General features: G+C 50.3%; 1 protein-coding gene and 1 long non-coding RNA gene across 4 annotated transcripts in view; one reads left to right on the top strand and one right to left on the bottom strand.

Moving 5' to 3' along the window:
- The window catches only part of PLCG1 (phospholipase C gamma 1), a 36,012-nt gene extending 26,402 nt beyond the window's left edge, over positions 1 to 9,610 (bottom strand). The window contains exons 1-2 of one of the 3 annotated variants that reach the window (XM_039864340.1): positions 9,551 to 9,610; positions 8,753 to 9,082 (exon numbers count right to left, since the gene is read on the bottom strand). In XM_039864340.1, coding sequence (XP_039720274.1) covers positions 8,753 to 8,969 — 217 coding nt within the window. In that variant the 5' untranslated portion in view covers positions 8,970 to 9,082; positions 9,551 to 9,610. Of the gene's footprint in view, positions 1 to 8,752; positions 9,083 to 9,550 lie in introns of those variants that run through there. The other 2 variants (XM_039864341.1, XM_039864342.1) reach the window with 2 other exon arrangements.
- Positions 9,611 to 11,093: 1,483 nt separating this feature from the next.
- Positions 11,094 to 18,379, top strand: LOC120603671 (uncharacterized). Its single transcript, XR_005653075.1, has 3 exons — positions 11,094 to 11,922; positions 12,890 to 13,018; positions 16,988 to 18,379. It is a non-coding gene; the product is annotated as an uncharacterized LOC120603671 (long non-coding RNA).
- Positions 18,380 to 18,456: the final 77 nt, after the last annotated feature.

The following is an 18,456-nucleotide window of genomic DNA, read 5'->3' as shown; positions in this document are numbered from 1 at the left end:
GGGGCAGGACGGGCGCTACAGAGAGGAGGCTGATTCTATGTGGCCCTCGGGCTCAGCCTACGGCACTTCAGGCACAAGTATCTCCTGCCAGCCCTGGGCTTTCATGGTTTTCTACAGATTGTAAGTAAGCTTCCCAGGATCCAGGACTGGGCCACCTCCTTTTCTTGCTTCCTAACCCCAGCCTCCTCTGTGCCAAGCCTGGGCTCAGCAAAAGAGATGCCAGTCTTCTTCAAGAGAAAGTCCCGCCCTGTTTATTCTGCATCCTGAGTCTTGCTGAAGCCAGGGCCACCCGCCAACACCGGGAAGGGCCCGGAAGGAAGCAGCAGAGCCTATACACAAAGCCTACATGTGGGCTATAAAAAGGAGCCCTCCGCACTTCCCCGGGATGGGCCCAGTTCCTAGGAGGTGACGAGTGGGGAGAGAGCTAGTACTTGTGCAGCCTCTGTAGCCTCTCAAGGGCTGGCCAAGTACCACCAGGAAAGGAGCTAGTCTTATAAGGAGGGAGAACATTAAGAGCAGAGCCAGGAATGCAAGCAGACTCCGAGCCCCATCCCACAGTGTCCTCCAAAGCAACTAACTCCACCTTCCCTACTGCCCCTCCCCCAAGCCCAGAGTATTCAGGGACCACCCCCTTCTCACACCTCTCCCTCTCCTCTGGAAGCTGAGGGTACTCTTGCTCCCTCTGAGGCCCCAGCACACCAGCAAAGGAGCTCAAGGGAGCTGTGATGAGAGGCTCAACACTGAGGTGACAGCAGGAAGCTGTAGCCACAATAGACTAGACTGAGGGGCAGCTCAAATAGGGGCACTGTGGTGGGGCAAATGTACGAAGATAGGCAAGAGCACAGCTATAATATCTCAAAGTCTAACACCAGCTTTCTAACACAAGACCCCAGCCAAAGCAGCCTCTTGACCCACATGGGTAGCCGTCTACTCTGCCAAAACAGCAGAGCCACCCTCATTGCACCTTGGCCCAAGTCACAGAAATTAATTCCTCCCCAGCCTCCATTCTCCGAATCCCTCTCCAGCCATGTCTACCCAGAGTGTTCAGGCTCTGTACCAGAAAGCTGACTCAGAGCTACTGAGGCCACACTCCAGGGACAGTGGTGTCTTGTCATAGACTTACCACATGTAGCAAAAGAGGGAAGTGAACCTCGGCTGCTGTCAGCCACCGAGATCTGGGGTGGTGCGTTATCACAGCACACCCTCGCCTCTCCTGACACAGTCGTCTCTGGCTTGTTTCTTTCACAGCACTCCCCAGACCCTGGAATTATTTTTCCTTCCTGGCTGTTTCTGTTCTTTCTGGATGCATATACCTTAACTTGTATGTTCACTACTGGACTCCACAGTGTTTGGCACATCAGCAAATGCGAGTCCAAAGCCAGGGAAGGACAAGTGGTATCTTGCTGGTTCAGTGTGCCACAGAAGCCCAAGAGAGCTGGGTTTTTTCTTTTTCAAGGATAGCTAATGGTGATACGGAAAGTACACCAGGCTAGAGATCCACTGCCACTGTGAACAAGTCAGAAGCTGGAGTAATCACATCCAGTTCAGCACGCCTAACACACAGCAGCTAGGCCCACAATAAGTGTGGGACAAACAAAGGAAGACATGGGTAAAGGCACGTGTGTGAGCTTGTCAGCAGGGGTCCTGGAAAAGCCCGTGGAGCACCTAGAGCATGGAGCCCAGATTCCCTCCCATTTCCCTGGTAGAGACTCAGGTGCAGTTGTTATGAGCCAAGAATAGCAGGTCAGAACGAGACATCTCTGTCCCCCACCTCTAAGGAGCATGGGAAAGCATCTCAGTGGGGGTGCTGTAGCAAGACGAGGGCAGTGGAGGATCTAGATGAAAGCACCGAGTCCAATTTGTCCACAGACAGAAGCCTGAGCTGGTCACACCCAGCTGGCTGGAGGGCAAGGGTAAACGTCGGATAGCTCTGTCCATGTTAAAAATAAACTCTGGTCCTATACAACAGTCCATCTCATCATTTTTTCCAGAATGGGAGAAAAACTTGAAATATTGTAGTGGGAAATCAGAAACGCTAGGTTTTGATCCTGGCCATGCACCTGCTGTGTGACCTTACTCTTAGGGTCTTGGTTTCCTCACCTTTAAGAGAGGGCTAATCGCTCCTGCCCTCCCTCAATAAATGGAGCTGTGGTGGAGCTCAAACAACACAATAGAGGAGAAAATGCTCCGTGAACTTTAATGCACTATTCAAATGCTGGATTTTTCTCATGCCCCAGGCCTCTGTGTACAGACTCAGGGAGGGAACAAAGAAATAAGCAGGAAACAACCGACTTCTAGCCCAGGTTGTGAGAGTAGCACCCGTCATGACCAAGCTTGATGGTGGAACTGGAGCTCTGTCGTTAGGTGAAAGCAAAGGAAACAAATACTAAGTGCCCACAAGTGCCAAATGCTGTGCTGAGCACTTTCACATAAAATCTTACTCTCCTTTGACATATACGGCTCTGTGAGGAAAAAAATGATTTTTACAGCTGAAGGTCAGTTTCAGATAGGTTAAAGTAACCTGCCCGAGGTCACAAGACAAGCTGAGACTTGAATCCAGATCTGACTGACTCTAGCCACAAATCTCTTGTCACTGCAGCCCAATTACCAACCCACTGCTGGAGGCCACTCTTCACCTTTTGCTCTGCCTAGAGTTTTGTCACCTGTTACCATGCTGCTCTCAAAGACTGCCCCCCAGGGAAATATGGGCTCCACACTTCTCTGAACAAAGCTCTCTAGGCAGAGCCAAGGGTGAAGAGTGGCCTCCAGCAGTGGGTTGGTAATTGGGCTGCAGTGACCAAAAGATTCCCCTCCTCTTACCCACCCCCGTTTCTCCTAGGCCTCACTTCAAAGTCGCCACCGACTTCTCCAGTTCTAAGAAAGGCAGCAGAGAGGGGAAAAAAGTCTCCTATTCCCTAATGTCAGGCCTTTCAACATTACCCATCTCTAGCTTCTCTGAAACCACTATGCCCCAGAGAAAAGAGCAGAATGGAAAGAAATGCCCTGAGTTAATGGAGACTGACACAGACAGTGACAACAGAGGCAGAGGCAGGCTCTGCCACACTGAGGTGGTGACATTAAAATACTTCCTGGAAGACAGAGGTCTCCCACCAATGTGCTCAGATAGCATTTCTCTGGGCTAGGCACTTAGAAATAGGCCAATCTGATACCTTTGTATGATACCAAAGCAGCTATTTCCAGCCAGGTGCCCTGTCACTCTGCAAGTCAGCAGCAGTAAACAATCCTCACAACAGCGAGGTTGCTGAGAGCTTCAAGGGAGTATGGGGGGCCTCCTTGTCTCTGAATCGAAAGGCTTGGTAGCCAGGCATGGGACCCCTCACATAACGGGTGTTTGTTCCCTTCTACTATCAGGTCCTCCTGGGGAACTTAATCCTCATCTTCCTCCTCGTTGGAGCTCCCACACATGAATCACTTAGGCCATGCCACACTCGATGTGAAGTGCTTTATACAGATTCTCATCAAATCCTCACAAACAAGACAAATGCAGTTTGTTACTATCTCCCTTTCGTAGATGAGGAGCCTACAGAAGTAAAATCACATACTCGAGGTCAGAGCAAGATGCAGACAGGATTTTTAACGGAGGCAGTCTGAGTTCAGAGCCCAAATGCCAAGCTACAGTTGACCCTTGAACAATGAGGGGGCGCAGCCCCACCTTGCCCTGCGCAGTCAAAAATCCATGTGTAACTTTTGACTCTCCAGTTGACCCTCAGCATCCTACAGACACCAAAATCCAGGGATGCTCAAGTCCCTCATATAATTGGCATAGAACAATGCATAGTCAGCCCTTCGCATCCACGGATTCCCAACTGTGGATCAAAAATACTGTTTTCAGTCTGTGGTTGGTTGAGTTTGCAGATGTGAAATCCTGGGATAGAGGGCCGATTGTATATTTATGTTAAAAAATCCAAGTGTAAGTGGACAAGTGCAGGTCAAACCCATGTTGTTCAAGGGTCAACTGTACTATGCTCCACTCTCATCCCTCCAGACCCAACTCCATCCCTCCACCACCAGTGCATACCCGCCCTACCGCAGCGAGGACATCTTGCCCTGATCAGCTCTCTCCTGCAAGTGGCAGTAGCTCCCGGGTCTCTCTCCTCAATCGCTCCCAAACACGCAAGAGTCTCATTGCAGCCTCTTCTGACAACCGCTGCCCACAGGACAGAGTATAGCCCATAAGCACAGCACACCATGGCTCTCCCTAAGCTGCCCCCAACCAGCCCCAGCCTCATCTCTACCACACCCAACACATTCTCAATCCTGCAGTGACCCCCTGTGCCTCAGCCAGGGTACAGGCAAGTTCCCCAGTCATTCAAGGCCCAGCTCACAGCTCGCCTCTCCTAGCTCTCTGTCCTCTCAATCCCCGTTAAACAGGGCTCATTACTTTGCACTCACCACTCTCTCAGTACAGACCTTTATCATAGTCCGTAACACATGGGATTATAATTACATGTTCCCAAATCTGTCACTTCCAAGGATCTGAGAATTCCTCTATGGCACAGATGACGTCTTATTTATCTTTTAACCCTCAGTGGGCAAATGGGAGTGTTCAAACATATTTATGGAACAAATAAATGCCCCTCATTCCAAAGGGCTACCCAAAACAAGGCTAGTGGCCTAGATCACTAACCAGTGACTCAAGCCTGCTCATCTGTGTACCTACACACGGAGAAGCAGGAGGTACTGGGGACCCCAGTGCTGGGTGTGCTCAGCTCCTCCAGTTATCTGTGCAGCAGGCCCCTTTCTTAGGTTCACAGGAAAGAGAGAACCCCAGATGGATGGGGGAGCTTAGCGGGGCTGGTCTGAAACCCACACATCAGGGAAAGCCTGGGGTGCTGAGGAAACACTAAGAGGTCCAACTTCCCCTGGAAAAACTGCAGTCAGACAGGAAGCACACAGGCAGGGATGGCTGGCTCTGAAGATCCGGACACGTGCTCTTGCCCCTTTCCCACTGGGGGCAGCCAGCCAGTACAAAGGAAACCCCTGATGACACCCGGCCTGCTGCCCTTAGGCACCTTGGGCCTAACCCTCAGAACAGGACTCGTGGTCTGTGTCCTCAGCAGTCTGACAGCCACAGGGGTACAGCCCCAGACAGCTCTCCTAACAGCACTTCTTCTGAGCCTGACGGCCTGTCCAGGAAATCTGCTTTTTTCTGCCACTCCCACACCCCTTGTCATTAAGGGTACCACTTGGAATTGTCATTGTCTGTTTTAGTTTCCCTGAAGGCAACAATCTGTTTTCATTTACCACCTAAGGAGGCCTAGCATCTAGAAGAGTATCCACAGAAGAAACAAAGACGAAAGTCTCGGGCTCCAAAATCCCCACAGATGTGCTTGGCTGTCATGCAGAGCCCCCCGTGAAGCATCCACCTGGGCCACCTACCAACGATGACCCTTAACGGAAGGTGCCTTCTAGAAGGCACCAGAAGGAAACACGTGGTGCCAGAGCCTAGAGAGGCTGAGGTTGTCTGTAATGTACGCTCAGAGCACAAGGGTTTCTCCTTGGAAAAGCAACACAGGTCACAGGGAGACAGTCACGGCTCAGTCACAGTACAACTCCAGGCTTAGAGGCTCTTGGGATTGGCCAGCCAGCCACTGACTGGAGAGCTGGGTCCAGCTGAGGCTGTCCCACACCAGCACTATCATCTGTTGCATAACTCACTCCCTGTATTTCTATTTCCTCATCTATAAAATGGGATGGTACTCTAGATCATCCCCTCAGGGCCCTTGTGAGGATTAGCCAAGAAAACATGATGAAAGCCTCTGTAGCACTCAGCAGGAAGTCTGTAATTGCTTTGTATTCACTTATTTTAGTAGCAGGAAAAAAAAAAAAAAAGGCCAAACATCACCCTGGTCCCTGTCATACCAATGTGACAACTGGCACCAAAGCACTTCCCCACCTCTCTTCTGAGCCAAACTATGACTCTAGCAATCAGCAGATGCCAGCCCCACTTCACAAGTGGTAAAGTGAGAGGGCAAAGCCAGGCCAGAACGGGTCTTACACAATAGTGCTGTGCACTTTCCCTGAACAACACCAGCTCTCCCTCAGGGCTGCGGACACCCTGAGGGTAGCAGAAGTGTCTCTCTCTCTCTGGCCAGGCTACAGGCTCTGCATGGTACCCTGGCAGGGCCAGCAGGAAAAGGCCAGACACCTGAGGCACCTGGGCAAGAGGCCAGGTGGCAAAGGACCCAGCTGGCAGCCCAACCTTCCTCACACACGGCCTGCAGAGCAGGGCTGCAGGGATGATAACTCACCAAGAAGGTACACCCATGAATGGGAAGAAGTGGACCAGCTTCAGTGGGGGACTCCATTTGCACAATCTGAACCCCCACAAGCATCCACTAGCCTTTTTACCCAGACTCCTTCAATCTGGGCCTCCAAAATCAAAGGACGAGAGCCCCTTCTATACCTTTTACCTATGCTCCAGGCCTTTCAAATCTCAGCTACCTAGTAAGATCACTGAATATGCACCATTCTGGCTAACTCATCCTTGGGGGTTGGGGTCATCAGATCCTCTGCATTCCTTCCTCCATCCCCCAAAGACCTGAAACACTGTGGACAGACTTTCCCTCCACACTCCTTCCTTCGGTCAAGCCCCAACTTCCAAACAAGAAAGTCAGGCATCAGATGCGCAAATCTCCATATACTTATTTCATACACTATTCTACATGGTAGGTGGTGGGGTAAGTAGATGGGTTGGGGGAAAAAAAAACAAACCATTTCCTCTCCTTTTCTGGGTAGCAATCTAAGTCAAAAGTGAAGTCGGTTCTCATCCTTCTCCCTTCCTGCACCCTCGCACGCTCCTACAGCCACCCTCTACCTCCACAACAGTCACAGTCTAAGAGGGCAGTCGCAATCTATATTATTAATAACAGCTAACATTTATTAAACATTTATAATGTGTCAAGCACTACGATAAACGTTTTACATCATTTAAATGTTTACATTCAAATTTTCTCATTTGAAACTGAGTAACCATATATAGTGGATACAGCATTCCCATTTTACAGATAAGGAAAAAGAAGGCTCAGAGAAGGTAAGTAACTGACTGGGGGACACACAACACACAGGCTTCAAATCCAGCCTGCCTTCAACCACTATGTTGCACTTACTGTCTATTGGTCACATGCATGGTTTGAAATGTAGCCTGTTATTCAGGAGATCTCTATCTGGGAACCTCCAGCCAGTGCCACCAAATCAGCAGGGCATAGGGAACACCCAGAAGCAATGAAGGGGCTGTGCCTGGATTCTGATACCTGGGTGATGTTCCCAGGACTACCTCAGCTTTCTGTAGTGTCTGTCCTGCCTCCCCTTTGGAATCCAGTCTCTCAAATCACTAACATTTTCTCCCAATGGCTGACAGGGCCCATGGGGGCATGGAGGAAGGCAGATGCCATTTCTAAGTTCAGCGGCTACGCCAGATCTGGAGTTTGTAGTTGAGGATGGCTGCCTCACCACAAGATCTTCTTTCCTCACAATCTCCTCACTTATCTACGCACGTGTACAACATGCCCAAAGAAGCCATGGGACCTTCCCTTGGGGTGTCACTTCCTGACTGCCTTCCTCCACATAGACCTAGTTTTGAGCCCGGCTCTAACACCTGTCTGGCGGGGAGGGGGGTCTTTGCAGGAAGCAACCCACAGCCTGGGGTTGAGAAACATCATCTCACCCTTGCAGGCAGGAGAATGGAGGACAGAGCTAGGTGTCCATCCGGCCACAGCACAGGCACATGCTAAGTGGAAGAACACTGACAGATATGGGGTTTTTCAAAGTCTCCCAACTCCCTCCTCCCAACTGAACCCTAAACAAAAAGCAGCGAGGCTCAGGCTGGGAGGGCAAAGAGGCAGGAAATCAAGAGTAGTTGCTTGCGGTTCCCTGCAGCCACAGGACGCAAGACACAAAGGGCTAGATCCCAAACTGGCTGTCCACTCATAAAGAGTGCCTGACTCCAAGGCACTGAGGCTGGCCTTTCTGGGGCCAAGTTTTTGAGAACGTGCTTCGAAAGGCAAGGGGAAACTGGCCCTTTCTCAAGAGCCCCTGCCCTGGCTTTGGGTGTCTGTCCGCCCACACAGACCTCCAAAATTCAGCTTCAGGGCAAAAGCAGCAGTGGGAAAAAGCAGCCACTGCTTTCTCTCAGGCTTTTTCAAAACAAACAGGACCACCTTCCTCCTCCCCAAGAGAGAGATGAGTAGGCCCGGCTCTGCTCCAAAACCAGCCCTACCCCAACATCTGCCTAGGTTCTACTCAAAGAACCCAAAGATTCCTTTGCAAGTAAGAGTCCAGCCTCAGTGCCCAAAGAGTTTCACCAAAACTGCTCTTTTTGGAAAAAAGGTTGTGGGCGACGACCATCTAGTCTGGCCCCAGGTTCAGGGGCTGGGTAGGGGGCGCTGCTTTGGCGCCCCTCTCCTCCGCGGACACCACTCCCGGGGTGTGGGGGATCCAATGACTACCCCGCTGGTCTCCAATCCGCTAGGATTTTTAGGCCTCTGGGCAAAGCGCCAGAACACTCCCCCCAGCTGGGGGAGGGGGTGTTCTGTCAGGTGACTGAGAACCCGGATGCCCCCCGCCCCCGGTGACCACCCGGGCCAAGGCGGGGGCGGGGCCCGGAGGGTGTGGGGAGGGCCGGAAAGTTTGCCCAAGTCGCTCCGCCTGCGGGCCAGGGCGCGCGGGAGCGAGGCGCGGATCCCCGCCGCCCCCGTGCGTGCAGCGGGCCCCGCGGAGGGGGCGCACTTACTGGCCCCTTCAATCTTGTCGGCGCCACGGCTCCACGTGATCTGCCGCGTCTCCAGCTTGACCTGGAAGGTCTTCCGTTCGGGCCGCTGCGACTTCTTGGAGTAGAACAAAGTCATGACGGTGCCCACCTCGAGGCTGCGGCAGAGGTGCAGCACCTCGGCGTCCGAGGGCGCGCCGGGCCCGCAGCCATTGGCGCAGGGGGACGCGGCGCCCGCCATGGCTCCGGCGCTACGGGCGGCAGAAGCGGTAACGGCGGGATAGACCCGGCCGGCGGGAGCAGAGAACAAGCGACAGCGACGGGGAGCGGGCGAGCTGGCTCCGGCGACTGATCCTGCGGGCGGAGACGGGGCGGGGCCTGAGTGGGGGGGCGGGGCGGTCCTCCAGGCCCCGCCCCGGCCCGCGCGCCGGGAACAAAGACACCCGCGCGCCCGTGGGGAGGACCCCCGCCTGCCGCCCTCCGCGCCTGCGCCCCGAGACCCCCCGGTCAGGATCCAGGCGGGGGCGCAATGGCGGCGGGGGCGCGCGCGCTGCTCGTGGTCAAGCCCGTTCCTCCGTCCCGCAGAGCTTCCTCAGACGGCCCCGGACACAACCTGACGACCACGGCCGACCCTGTCACGCACGGTAGCCGCGAGCTGGCCTGGCAGTCAGTCGCACACGCACAGGCTGCCGCCCAGCCCTCTGTCCCGCAGAGCCCTAGCCGCAGCCCTCTCACCCCCACTCTCCGAATGCCGCCCGCGCAGCAACCGGGAAGAGCTGAGGGCGCGGAGCGCCCCCGGGCCCGCCAGCCAAACCTAGTTACCTGGGCGGGCTGCCCGGCGGAGGAAGCCAGGCCGGGCCGCCTCACACCGGCGGCGGCGGCGGCGGCGGCGGGTCCTCTGCGCACCCTCTCTGGGGAGGGGCGGGGGCGGGGCTGCCTGTGGATTGGCCGGCAGGCTCTGATGGACAGCAGGCCTGACCCGCCCCTCCTCTCTGGCCCGCAGGCCACGCAAGGCTGGCCCGCAGGCCGCAGCTGTTTGTCTGTTCGACCTCTGCGGCCAGTGTGGCCGTCGAAGGTCTCGTCATTTGGAGAAGTCTCCCAGGCCTGATCATCTTCAGGCCATTCAGATCCGCGGGCCCCCGTGGCCTTCGTCTCTGTCCCTCGCATAAGCCTCTGCCGGCCCCACCTCACGTTCCGTGTCCACGAGGCGGGTCATGGACTCAGGTTCTACCTTACGGCGCCCCTCCTGTAAAGACTCTCCTGAGCTTTGGTTTTCCCGGCCTGACTCCCCTTGTTTTCCTCCTTCTCTGCATGCTGCCTTTCGGCCTCAAAAGCTTCTCTTCCTCTGGGCTGGGTCCTGAGCCAGTTCCCTAGGCGAACTAACCTTTTCCATGGCTTCACCCCACACCCAAGCTCCTGAAGAGTCAAATCTACCTCCCCTGCATCCCACTCTCTGCTCCACGTCCCGGCTTAACACAGGCATCTCACTCCCTTCTCAAACTGCTCCTCCCACAGTCTTCTCTTTCTCAGACCATGACAATAAACGCTAAGGTGCTTGGGCCAAAAACTCTTAAAGATATCCTGATTGCTTTCTCTGCCTCAACCCCATAGCAATCCATCAAGTTCTGTTCGTCCTGTCCTCAGATACCTCTACTCCACCCACAAATCCAAGGCTCATCTTTTCTCACCCAGATTATTTACTCTCCTTGGTCTTGCCTGCATCTATCTATTCTCCATGCTTTTACCTTTAAAATGAAATTACATCATGGTCCCCTACCTTCAGCCTCAAACCATTTATGATTTCTCATTGCAAATAAACACACTCCCTACCTGGCCCAGCAGGTCCAGTATGATCTGGCCCCTTTCTCACCACCCCGCTTTACTCTCCATTCTCCAGACACAAGTTTTGTGGTTACAGGCAGAACTCATTTAAGTGCACTTGCTTTTATTGTGCTTCACAGGTGTCGTTTAGAAGAGGAAGGCAAGACCCTTCACCAGCAAAAAGACAACTCACTTTATCGTGATACTCGTTTTATTCAGCCTGCAACCAAACCTGCAATATCTCCGAGATATGCCTTTATTTGAATAATTCGCAGTTTGTCTCCCTGAAGCCATTCTCTAGACTCGCCCCTGCAAGCTGCCCCATCACGCAGAACGGCCATAACTGAAGACACCTGCGGTCACAGTGGAGCCGGTCAGATATTGAGCCAAGCGGGAGCAGAACAACTTACTGCATTCAGAGGTGAGAGGCCCAGCGGAGAACCCAGCCGATGCCAGAGAAAGATCCAGGCTTCTTGGAATTTGTGCTCAGAGAACTCACCCAGCTGGGTGGTGCCTAGATCTGAGGCTGCCTCTGACTTTGTCTTGCTGTAGTGGTAGTGGGGGAGGTGAGGAGGTGTGTGGGGTGTGTGTGTGTGTGTGTGTGTTGATTCTCTCAAGTGCAACCCCTTAAGAAGCTGAGAATTCAGCCTGAAGTTAAGTCAAGTGTGCTATGTGGCTTCGGCCACCTGAGGGGAGGTGGAGTGGCTGAGATGGACTGCCACCTAGTGACAGGCCTTTAAAGTGGGAGGGCGGGAACTAAAGTTGACCTAATGCGGGGCCCAGAGATACAATGCTTACACATGTGGTCACACCAGATCCTCATAATTACCCTCTACTCAGGGATTACTGATGAAGAAACAGATTCAGAGAAGTTCTGTAACTTGCCTCAAGGCCACATAACTAACAAGTGGGGATTTGAACCCAAGTCTGTCTGACTGCATTTTCTACCTCACAAGAGAGCCACTGGCTTAAGTAGGTCAATAGTCAGTGGGCATGGAAGCTAATCAGCATGGGTGAGGGGAGGCCTTGGGCATGGCTGGCTCTGGACACAGGGAACCCAGAAAACATGAGCGCTCATAAAGTGTGGCTTATGCTTAAAATGATGCTGCCCTCGTCTGCAGACCCTGAGCTTCCCTGTGCTAGGCATTGATGCCATGAGTTGAGAGAATAAGAGAAACCCTCCAGGAATTCACAGCCCTCCAGGAATTCACAGACATTAAAGAGATAAACACTCTCTTATGTAAGGACCATTGTGTTGAGGACTACAGAGGAAAAGAAGGACAGAAGCCTAAGAGATAAAACATTGGAGAGCCCTACTTCAGATCTAGTAGACAAGGAAGACCTCTCTAGGATTCAACAGAGGCCTAAAAGATGTGAGTAGATAGTCAGGTGAATTATTAGGGGTGGGTTGGAGGAAAGTACTTTCCAGGCAGAGGTAACAGCATGTACAAAGGCCATGAGGCCATAAAGAGCTTAGTGAGTTTAGGAATAGAAAGAAGGCTAAAGTTTACTAAGTGTAGAGGAGCAAATGGGGGTGATGAGGCCAGGAAGACAAGTGGGGGCTGAATGGGGCCCCTCCCTGCCTATTTGACCCTGTCCATTTTTTTTAGGAGGGCCCCTTCTGAGTGTCACAGCCCTCCTTGAGCTTCTTGTGCCAACTTGGGCAGTCTGCGGGCTGTGATGCACTTTTAAAATGTTTTTCTATTTTCTGAGAGCATGCAGCTCATGCTTTCTTGCTTTTCCTTGTGTTTTTGCCTCTTGGGCCAGGCCCCCAGGGGCTCCAGAAATCCCTGCCAACAGGAGCTCATATTTTCAGTCTGCTGCCAGGCCCTTCATCAGGAAACAGGGCCCCATTTCCTCCTGGGACTTCTGAGCCATCATTCCAGGCCTCAGGTTCCTCCCTCCACCAAAGGATATTCAGGAAAAGCAGGGCACACGGAGGGTGTGGCTGGTATGGGCTTCCCCCAGCTCAGCATATATATGGGTACGTGGGTGTCACTGGCAATGCGTGCAGCTGTGCTGGCTTGGAGGGAGCAGCCCAGCACCCACACAAGATACATGCTGTGACATCACCCAGGCTAGTCCTGCCTGGGCCTATTTCTGTTAACATTCATGCTTCCACATGCCCTGCCTTACACCAATATCTGTGCCTGGAGTCTGAGGAGGAATCCCAGCCCAGTTGCCCCTCTGGCCCTGTGGGCCTGACTTTACAGGTGTTTATTTTATTCACCAAACAGAATAGCACTTGGCATATAGTAAGCCCTATATAACTGCTTTACCCACATTGGCTCACTTACTGCTCATTATAGCACTATAAATATTCTCATCTCCATTTTACAGGTGAAAAAGGGGGCATGGAGAGATTAATAAGAGACACGATCATGGACACACAGCTAAGAGGAGGCAGAGATGGGGTTCAAACCCAGGCAGTCTGGCTCCAGAGTCAATGCTACGTTGCCTCCCATGTAGGTATGAATACTTTATTGTGCATCTTCATCCCTTTCCATAATACCTCTACCCGATGTGTTTTCTGCTTTTAGTTGGTTAAATGTTATCACAGGTCGGGGTCTTAGGGAAGCTGACTCTGACAGAGTTTAGTGTGCAGAATGTTTATTAAGGAGTACCCTTGGGATCAACACTGTGTAAGGGAGAGGAAGGAAACAGGAGGAGGCACAAGAAGTTAAACTGTGATGCAAGCCGAACCACAGGGAGCCCTACCTCAATCAGCCATTGGATGCGGACTGCCCTGCGAAGAGCACAGCCTCAGCCAGATGGCTTTCCACAGCTAAGGTGACCTTACGGGGCTGACAGCTCTCCCAGCAGTTGGGGCAACAAGTGGTTCCTTGAAGGAGAATCTGGGTGGCACATTACTATGCTCATCACAAATGTATTCTTTTCCAATCCTTTGAAAAAAGTTTAGGATACTTAAAGGACAAAAATATTGTAGTATAGAAGTGGGATATGCAGTGATAGAGAGTCTTATAATGTGATTATATGGGTTAACATAGCTGCTGTGATTGAAAATTACATGTAGCTGAGCTTCCTGGTAGCCAAAGTAAAAACTCTATTCCGATAACTGATAACTTGAGGGAGAAGAATTTTCCCGGGGATAAATTATACAAGCAGCTTCTCATATGGACACTTATTTGACTGAAATAATGGAGAATGTTCTCAACAAATTATCAGCAAATACTGACAGTTTTCATTTGCTCCTAGTAATCACCTTGAGTGAATATAGAAAGTATAATATAAAAGTATAGTTCAGTAAACCCCTTCCACAATTGAAGGCAGATTTTTAGACTGGCAGTATCTGATTTGATCCGCATATAAAACTTTATTCCTTTTATTCTTTTTTTCACTCAGTAGTTTCTTATGTTAGAGATTTATGAGCCAGCCAGCATGCAACTCAGCATACAGCCAGTACTTAATAAGTATCTTAATGCACCTTGAGCTCCACCCCACAACCTGTGGTATAGGCTCTTGACCTTTCGCCCAAATATCCACCTTAGTCGCTGGGCCTCACACTTCTTAGGTCATGTCCTCCTCTTTTCCTCCTCACCTGGCATGTGCTCTCAGCCCCTCAAAAGCCTCATTTTCTATTACTCAAGGCAAAACCAGGCCTGGCCCAGCCACTCCCAGGGACTCTACTTTCTGCAGACCCTGCTTCCCCTTTGCTGATGGGCCCCTATATTGGGACCCAGAGAGGCAGGAGAGTTGGGCTCCAGATATACCTTCTTTAGGGAGGTGGCAGGGATGTTAACTGCTTCAGGAGAGAGCCCTTGCTAGCCACTGGCCCAGGTCAGGGCAGACCTGCTGTTTTTCTGCTTTCTCTCCCTTTCTTCCAACAAACACTCCTGATGCCTTCTCTGTAGCAGTAAGACAGCAGAGATGAGTCAGACCAAATTCCCACTCCAGCAGTGGATAGGCCAACAAGGGACAATTCAGTGACATAAGGCCCCTGGAGCCCTGAGAAGGGACACCTGGCCTTACCTAGACCTTTGGTGGCTGAGCAAAGTGAGAGAGAGTGTATATGCCTGAAGATATGGCAGCTCCAAATATAAGGCGATCACTTGTTTTCACAGTAAAGTCACTCCTGGTGTTCTTTGGCTTTTTTCGCAACTAAAATATAAACATTTTTTAGAGATGCATGATTCAAATATCCACATATAAGTTTATTTAGTTACACATACATATTTTAAATCACATTATTTGAAACAATATATTAAGTTATGAATATTTTTCCCATTCACTGTTCAAAAATTATGTTCAAATTATTTACATCTTTGATTTGTGTTTGTCATTATTAGAGCCACTTTTTGAGTCATCTAATATAATTTCTGAAAGCACATCACCTTCACTGCCTTCTAAGCAGTTTGAGAGCACTTTTGAAAAATCAGCTTTATTGAGGAACAGTTTACATATTTTAAAATACACCCATTTTAAGTGTAACGTTTGGTGAGCTTTGACAAACATATATACCCTCATATAACCTCCACCTAATCAAGATACAGAACATTTCCATCACCTCCCGAAGTGCTTCTTGGTGCCCCTTTGCAGTCAGTCTCGCCTGCCCCTATCTGGCAATCACTAATCTACTTTCCATCACTAATAGTTTTGCCTATTCTAGAATTTCATATAAATGAAATCACAGAGTATGCACCATTGTGTCTAAATTCAGCATAAGGTTTTTGAGATTCATCCATGTTGCTGCAGGAAGAATACTTTTTGACTCAGTATGTAATGCTATCACTGAAAATTATAACTGAAGCATGAATACCTTTTTGTATAACATTAAAATACGTTTCTTTTAAATTCTCTCATAGATATATGTATTAGTATTCAGTGGGTCAGGTTACCTAGTGACCCCTTCCATGTTATTTGGCATAAATTTTAACTCTATGTTATCCATAAATATGTTTTTCTAAACGTCTTTTAAAAAATATATATGTAACTATAGTACCATCATCAAACCTAAAAAAAATCAACACCATATTGTTATTTTAAGTGATCATTAATAGGCTTGTTTATATGTAATACTTGGGATTGTGAGACATAATTACTGAGTCTGTGGTAAATTTCTTTGCCTCCTTGTTTGCTGATTTTGTCAGGGGACTACTTATAATCATCTAAAACTGGCTTGACTGAGGTCATTTCAGGGTAATGTGTTTTCTCCAAAAAGTGCTTTTTGGTTCAAAACAAGTTGAGAGAGCATCCCATTGTATGAGGAATTTTGTAAGAACCTAAATATAAGTAAATTCTTCTCAGAATAAAAAAATTAGTTTAAGTTTTCTATGGGGAAATATCTATATTTAGTGTATGTGGTATTCAGGTGATTTCAAAGCCAGTAAGTTACTGGATGCGGGAGTGAAAGGAATGAAGGGTGATGGTGACCCAGGTTCCAGTTGAGGGCCAGAGTGGCTGGTGGTACTTTTCACTGAGAACTCAGCCCAGTGGGTTTATAGTAGTAGATAATGAGCTCAGCTCCAGAGATTTGACACTGAGTAGCCTGTGGACGTTCCCCGCAGGGATGTAGTTGGCAGTGTGTGTCTGGAGCTCAGGAAAGGGGTCTAGGCTGGAGATAGAGATATAGGAGTCCTCACATTCAGGTGCAAATGAAATCAGGTCGAGTGAGAAGAGAACCACGGCAGTTAAGGACCTGAGAGAGGAGGTAACTGAGAAGCAACAGCCTGAAAGGGATAGGAATAAAACCAGAAGGTGGCATCGGGAAGCCAGAGAGAAGTGCTTCAAGGGAGTGGTCACATATCGTATGAGTCCATTCATGTGAGATGTCCAGAAAGGACGATTTGTAAAATAGATTAGTGAAGGCGGGAGGTGGGCATGGGGATTAACTAAAAGTGGGCATGAGGGATCTTACTAGGCAGATGATGTTCTAAAACTGATTTACAGTGATGGCTGAACTACTCAGTAGTTACTAAAATTATCATTCACTTGAAATGAGTGGATTTCATGATATGTAAAATATACTTCAATAGAGCTGTCAGACAAAAAGAGTGGTCAAGTATCCAGTGCCACATGACCTTGAGTAGGATGCAGAACGCAGAGACATTTATTGGTTTGGTTGGTCGCTCATTCATTGGTGAATGTGGTCAAAATGGAGAGGGGGAATTAGGAGCAAAATGGGACAGAAGCTAGTTGTAGTGGTGGGGAATGACCAGGTGGTGTCAATGATTCATTCGGGGCTTGTTTGTGAAATGGGAGGAGAGGGTGGTGGCTGGAAAGTACTGGGAGTTGTGAGATTACTTTTTCATGTTTTAAATGTGGCAAAGGCCTGAGGTGGATCTGAGCGGAGGGGGGGTGGGGGGGGGATGGACAGGACCTGCTGACAAGATGTGGGGAGTTTAGGGGAAAGAGGAGCCAATGAAGCACCCAGATGTCGGGCATGGGTAGCATATGGAAGCTGTCCCCCTTTGCCCACAGCTGGACTCAAACATCACAGAAAAGGCCCGACAGGAGAGAGTTGTTCAGATCCTACACAGCTGGCTTCTGCTCTTGGACATGGCTGGAAGTGGGAGGAGGGAACCAGTCTACTAGAAGAAAAGGCAAGGAGGTGGGTGTCTTGACTCCATGCTTCAGCATCCTTTAGGGCCCTTCACATCTGGCTCTCACCTGCCTGTCCAGCCTCTTCTTTCATGCCCAATGTTCAGGTCAGCTTCCCATTCTCTGGCTTCCTCTCTGAGGCCTGCTGCGACCATCCAGGATGCACTTGTTGTTCTTGACCAACATCTGGTTGCCCAGCACCTGCCTTCAGACTTGTAGGAAGGTCCTTGCTGGAAAAGGTAGGCAACAAGTTCCTGCTCATTAATAAAACCTTCTGCTTGCAAAGCTTCCTATTCCAGATTTCTAGTTGTAGACTAAGGTTTCTCCACTAGTTGTGACAGGTCCTGCTCTATTCCCAAACCTGAGGTCCACTTTCTCATCACCTACCCACTGACCATAAAGCATATTGACTGGGCACTGGAATGGCTTCTCTGTTGCTATTCTTTATACTCAGTAGTCTAACATCACAGAATTCAAAAATACCTGGCTGCATTGGTGACTATCTTTGCTCCTTGAGGTGAATGCTACCTCTTTCACTGGCCAATGAAACGTAGGCTGCCAAGAAGGACCTCCCAGGATTGTTGCAGTGGGCCCACCACCAGCCCAGTCCGCAGACCCAGGGAGTTCAGAGACCATCAAGGAAATGGCTCTCCTTCCAGAATATACCTGCACATGCTAACAAGCTAGAGGGCCTAGGGCTAAGTGACCAATTCTTACCACTCTGGCCTTTCTGCTTCATTTGACCAGGAGACTCACTCTTTACCCTGAATTCCAGACTTAGCCGTAACCTAGATGAGGAAATGAACAATTTTTGTAGGGATTCTGACCAGCCTGGGTACCAGAGCACTGGGAAGTAATCACAGACCACTTCCTCTTTCCATCAACCCAGCAAAGGGAGAGGGCTTCTGGGATCCAGTGTTCTAACTGGCTTAGAATCCTTAATTCCTGCCATCCTGACAAGTTTAGCCACATAAGCAAACGCAAAGAAGCCCCTACTGCTTCTGGCCAGCACACATGGAAAATGCCCCCAAAATCTGCCTCTTAAATACACTTGCTTGATCTTGCTTATAAACATCACCCGTACTAGGCTTCCAATATAGTTCTTGCACCCCCATCTGTTCTTGTAGATTTTCTGCACACTCCCTCACTTCCTGGGCCTGCCTTTGTCTAAGGATGTGGACTTTGGATCCCCTCTGAACCACACCCATGGCAGCAGGACAGATGCAGGCCCTTCCACGCCCCATCTGGGGTCTGGGGCAGGGAGTCACCCTTGACCTGAGCAGCCAGATCACATCCCACACCAAGTCCCAGCCCCAGAGCCCCAATCTGGCCTGGGGCCCTGGGTAACA

The sequence above is a fragment of the Pteropus medius genome, unplaced genomic scaffold (genome assembly GCF_902729225.1).
Source record: "Pteropus medius unplaced genomic scaffold, Ma_sr-lr_union100, whole genome shotgun sequence".
NCBI classification, from domain to species: Eukaryota; Metazoa; Chordata; class Mammalia; order Chiroptera; family Pteropodidae; genus Pteropus; species Pteropus medius.
The sequence above is the reverse complement of the archived record's forward strand: the minus strand, read 5'-3'. Positions and strand labels throughout refer to the sequence as shown.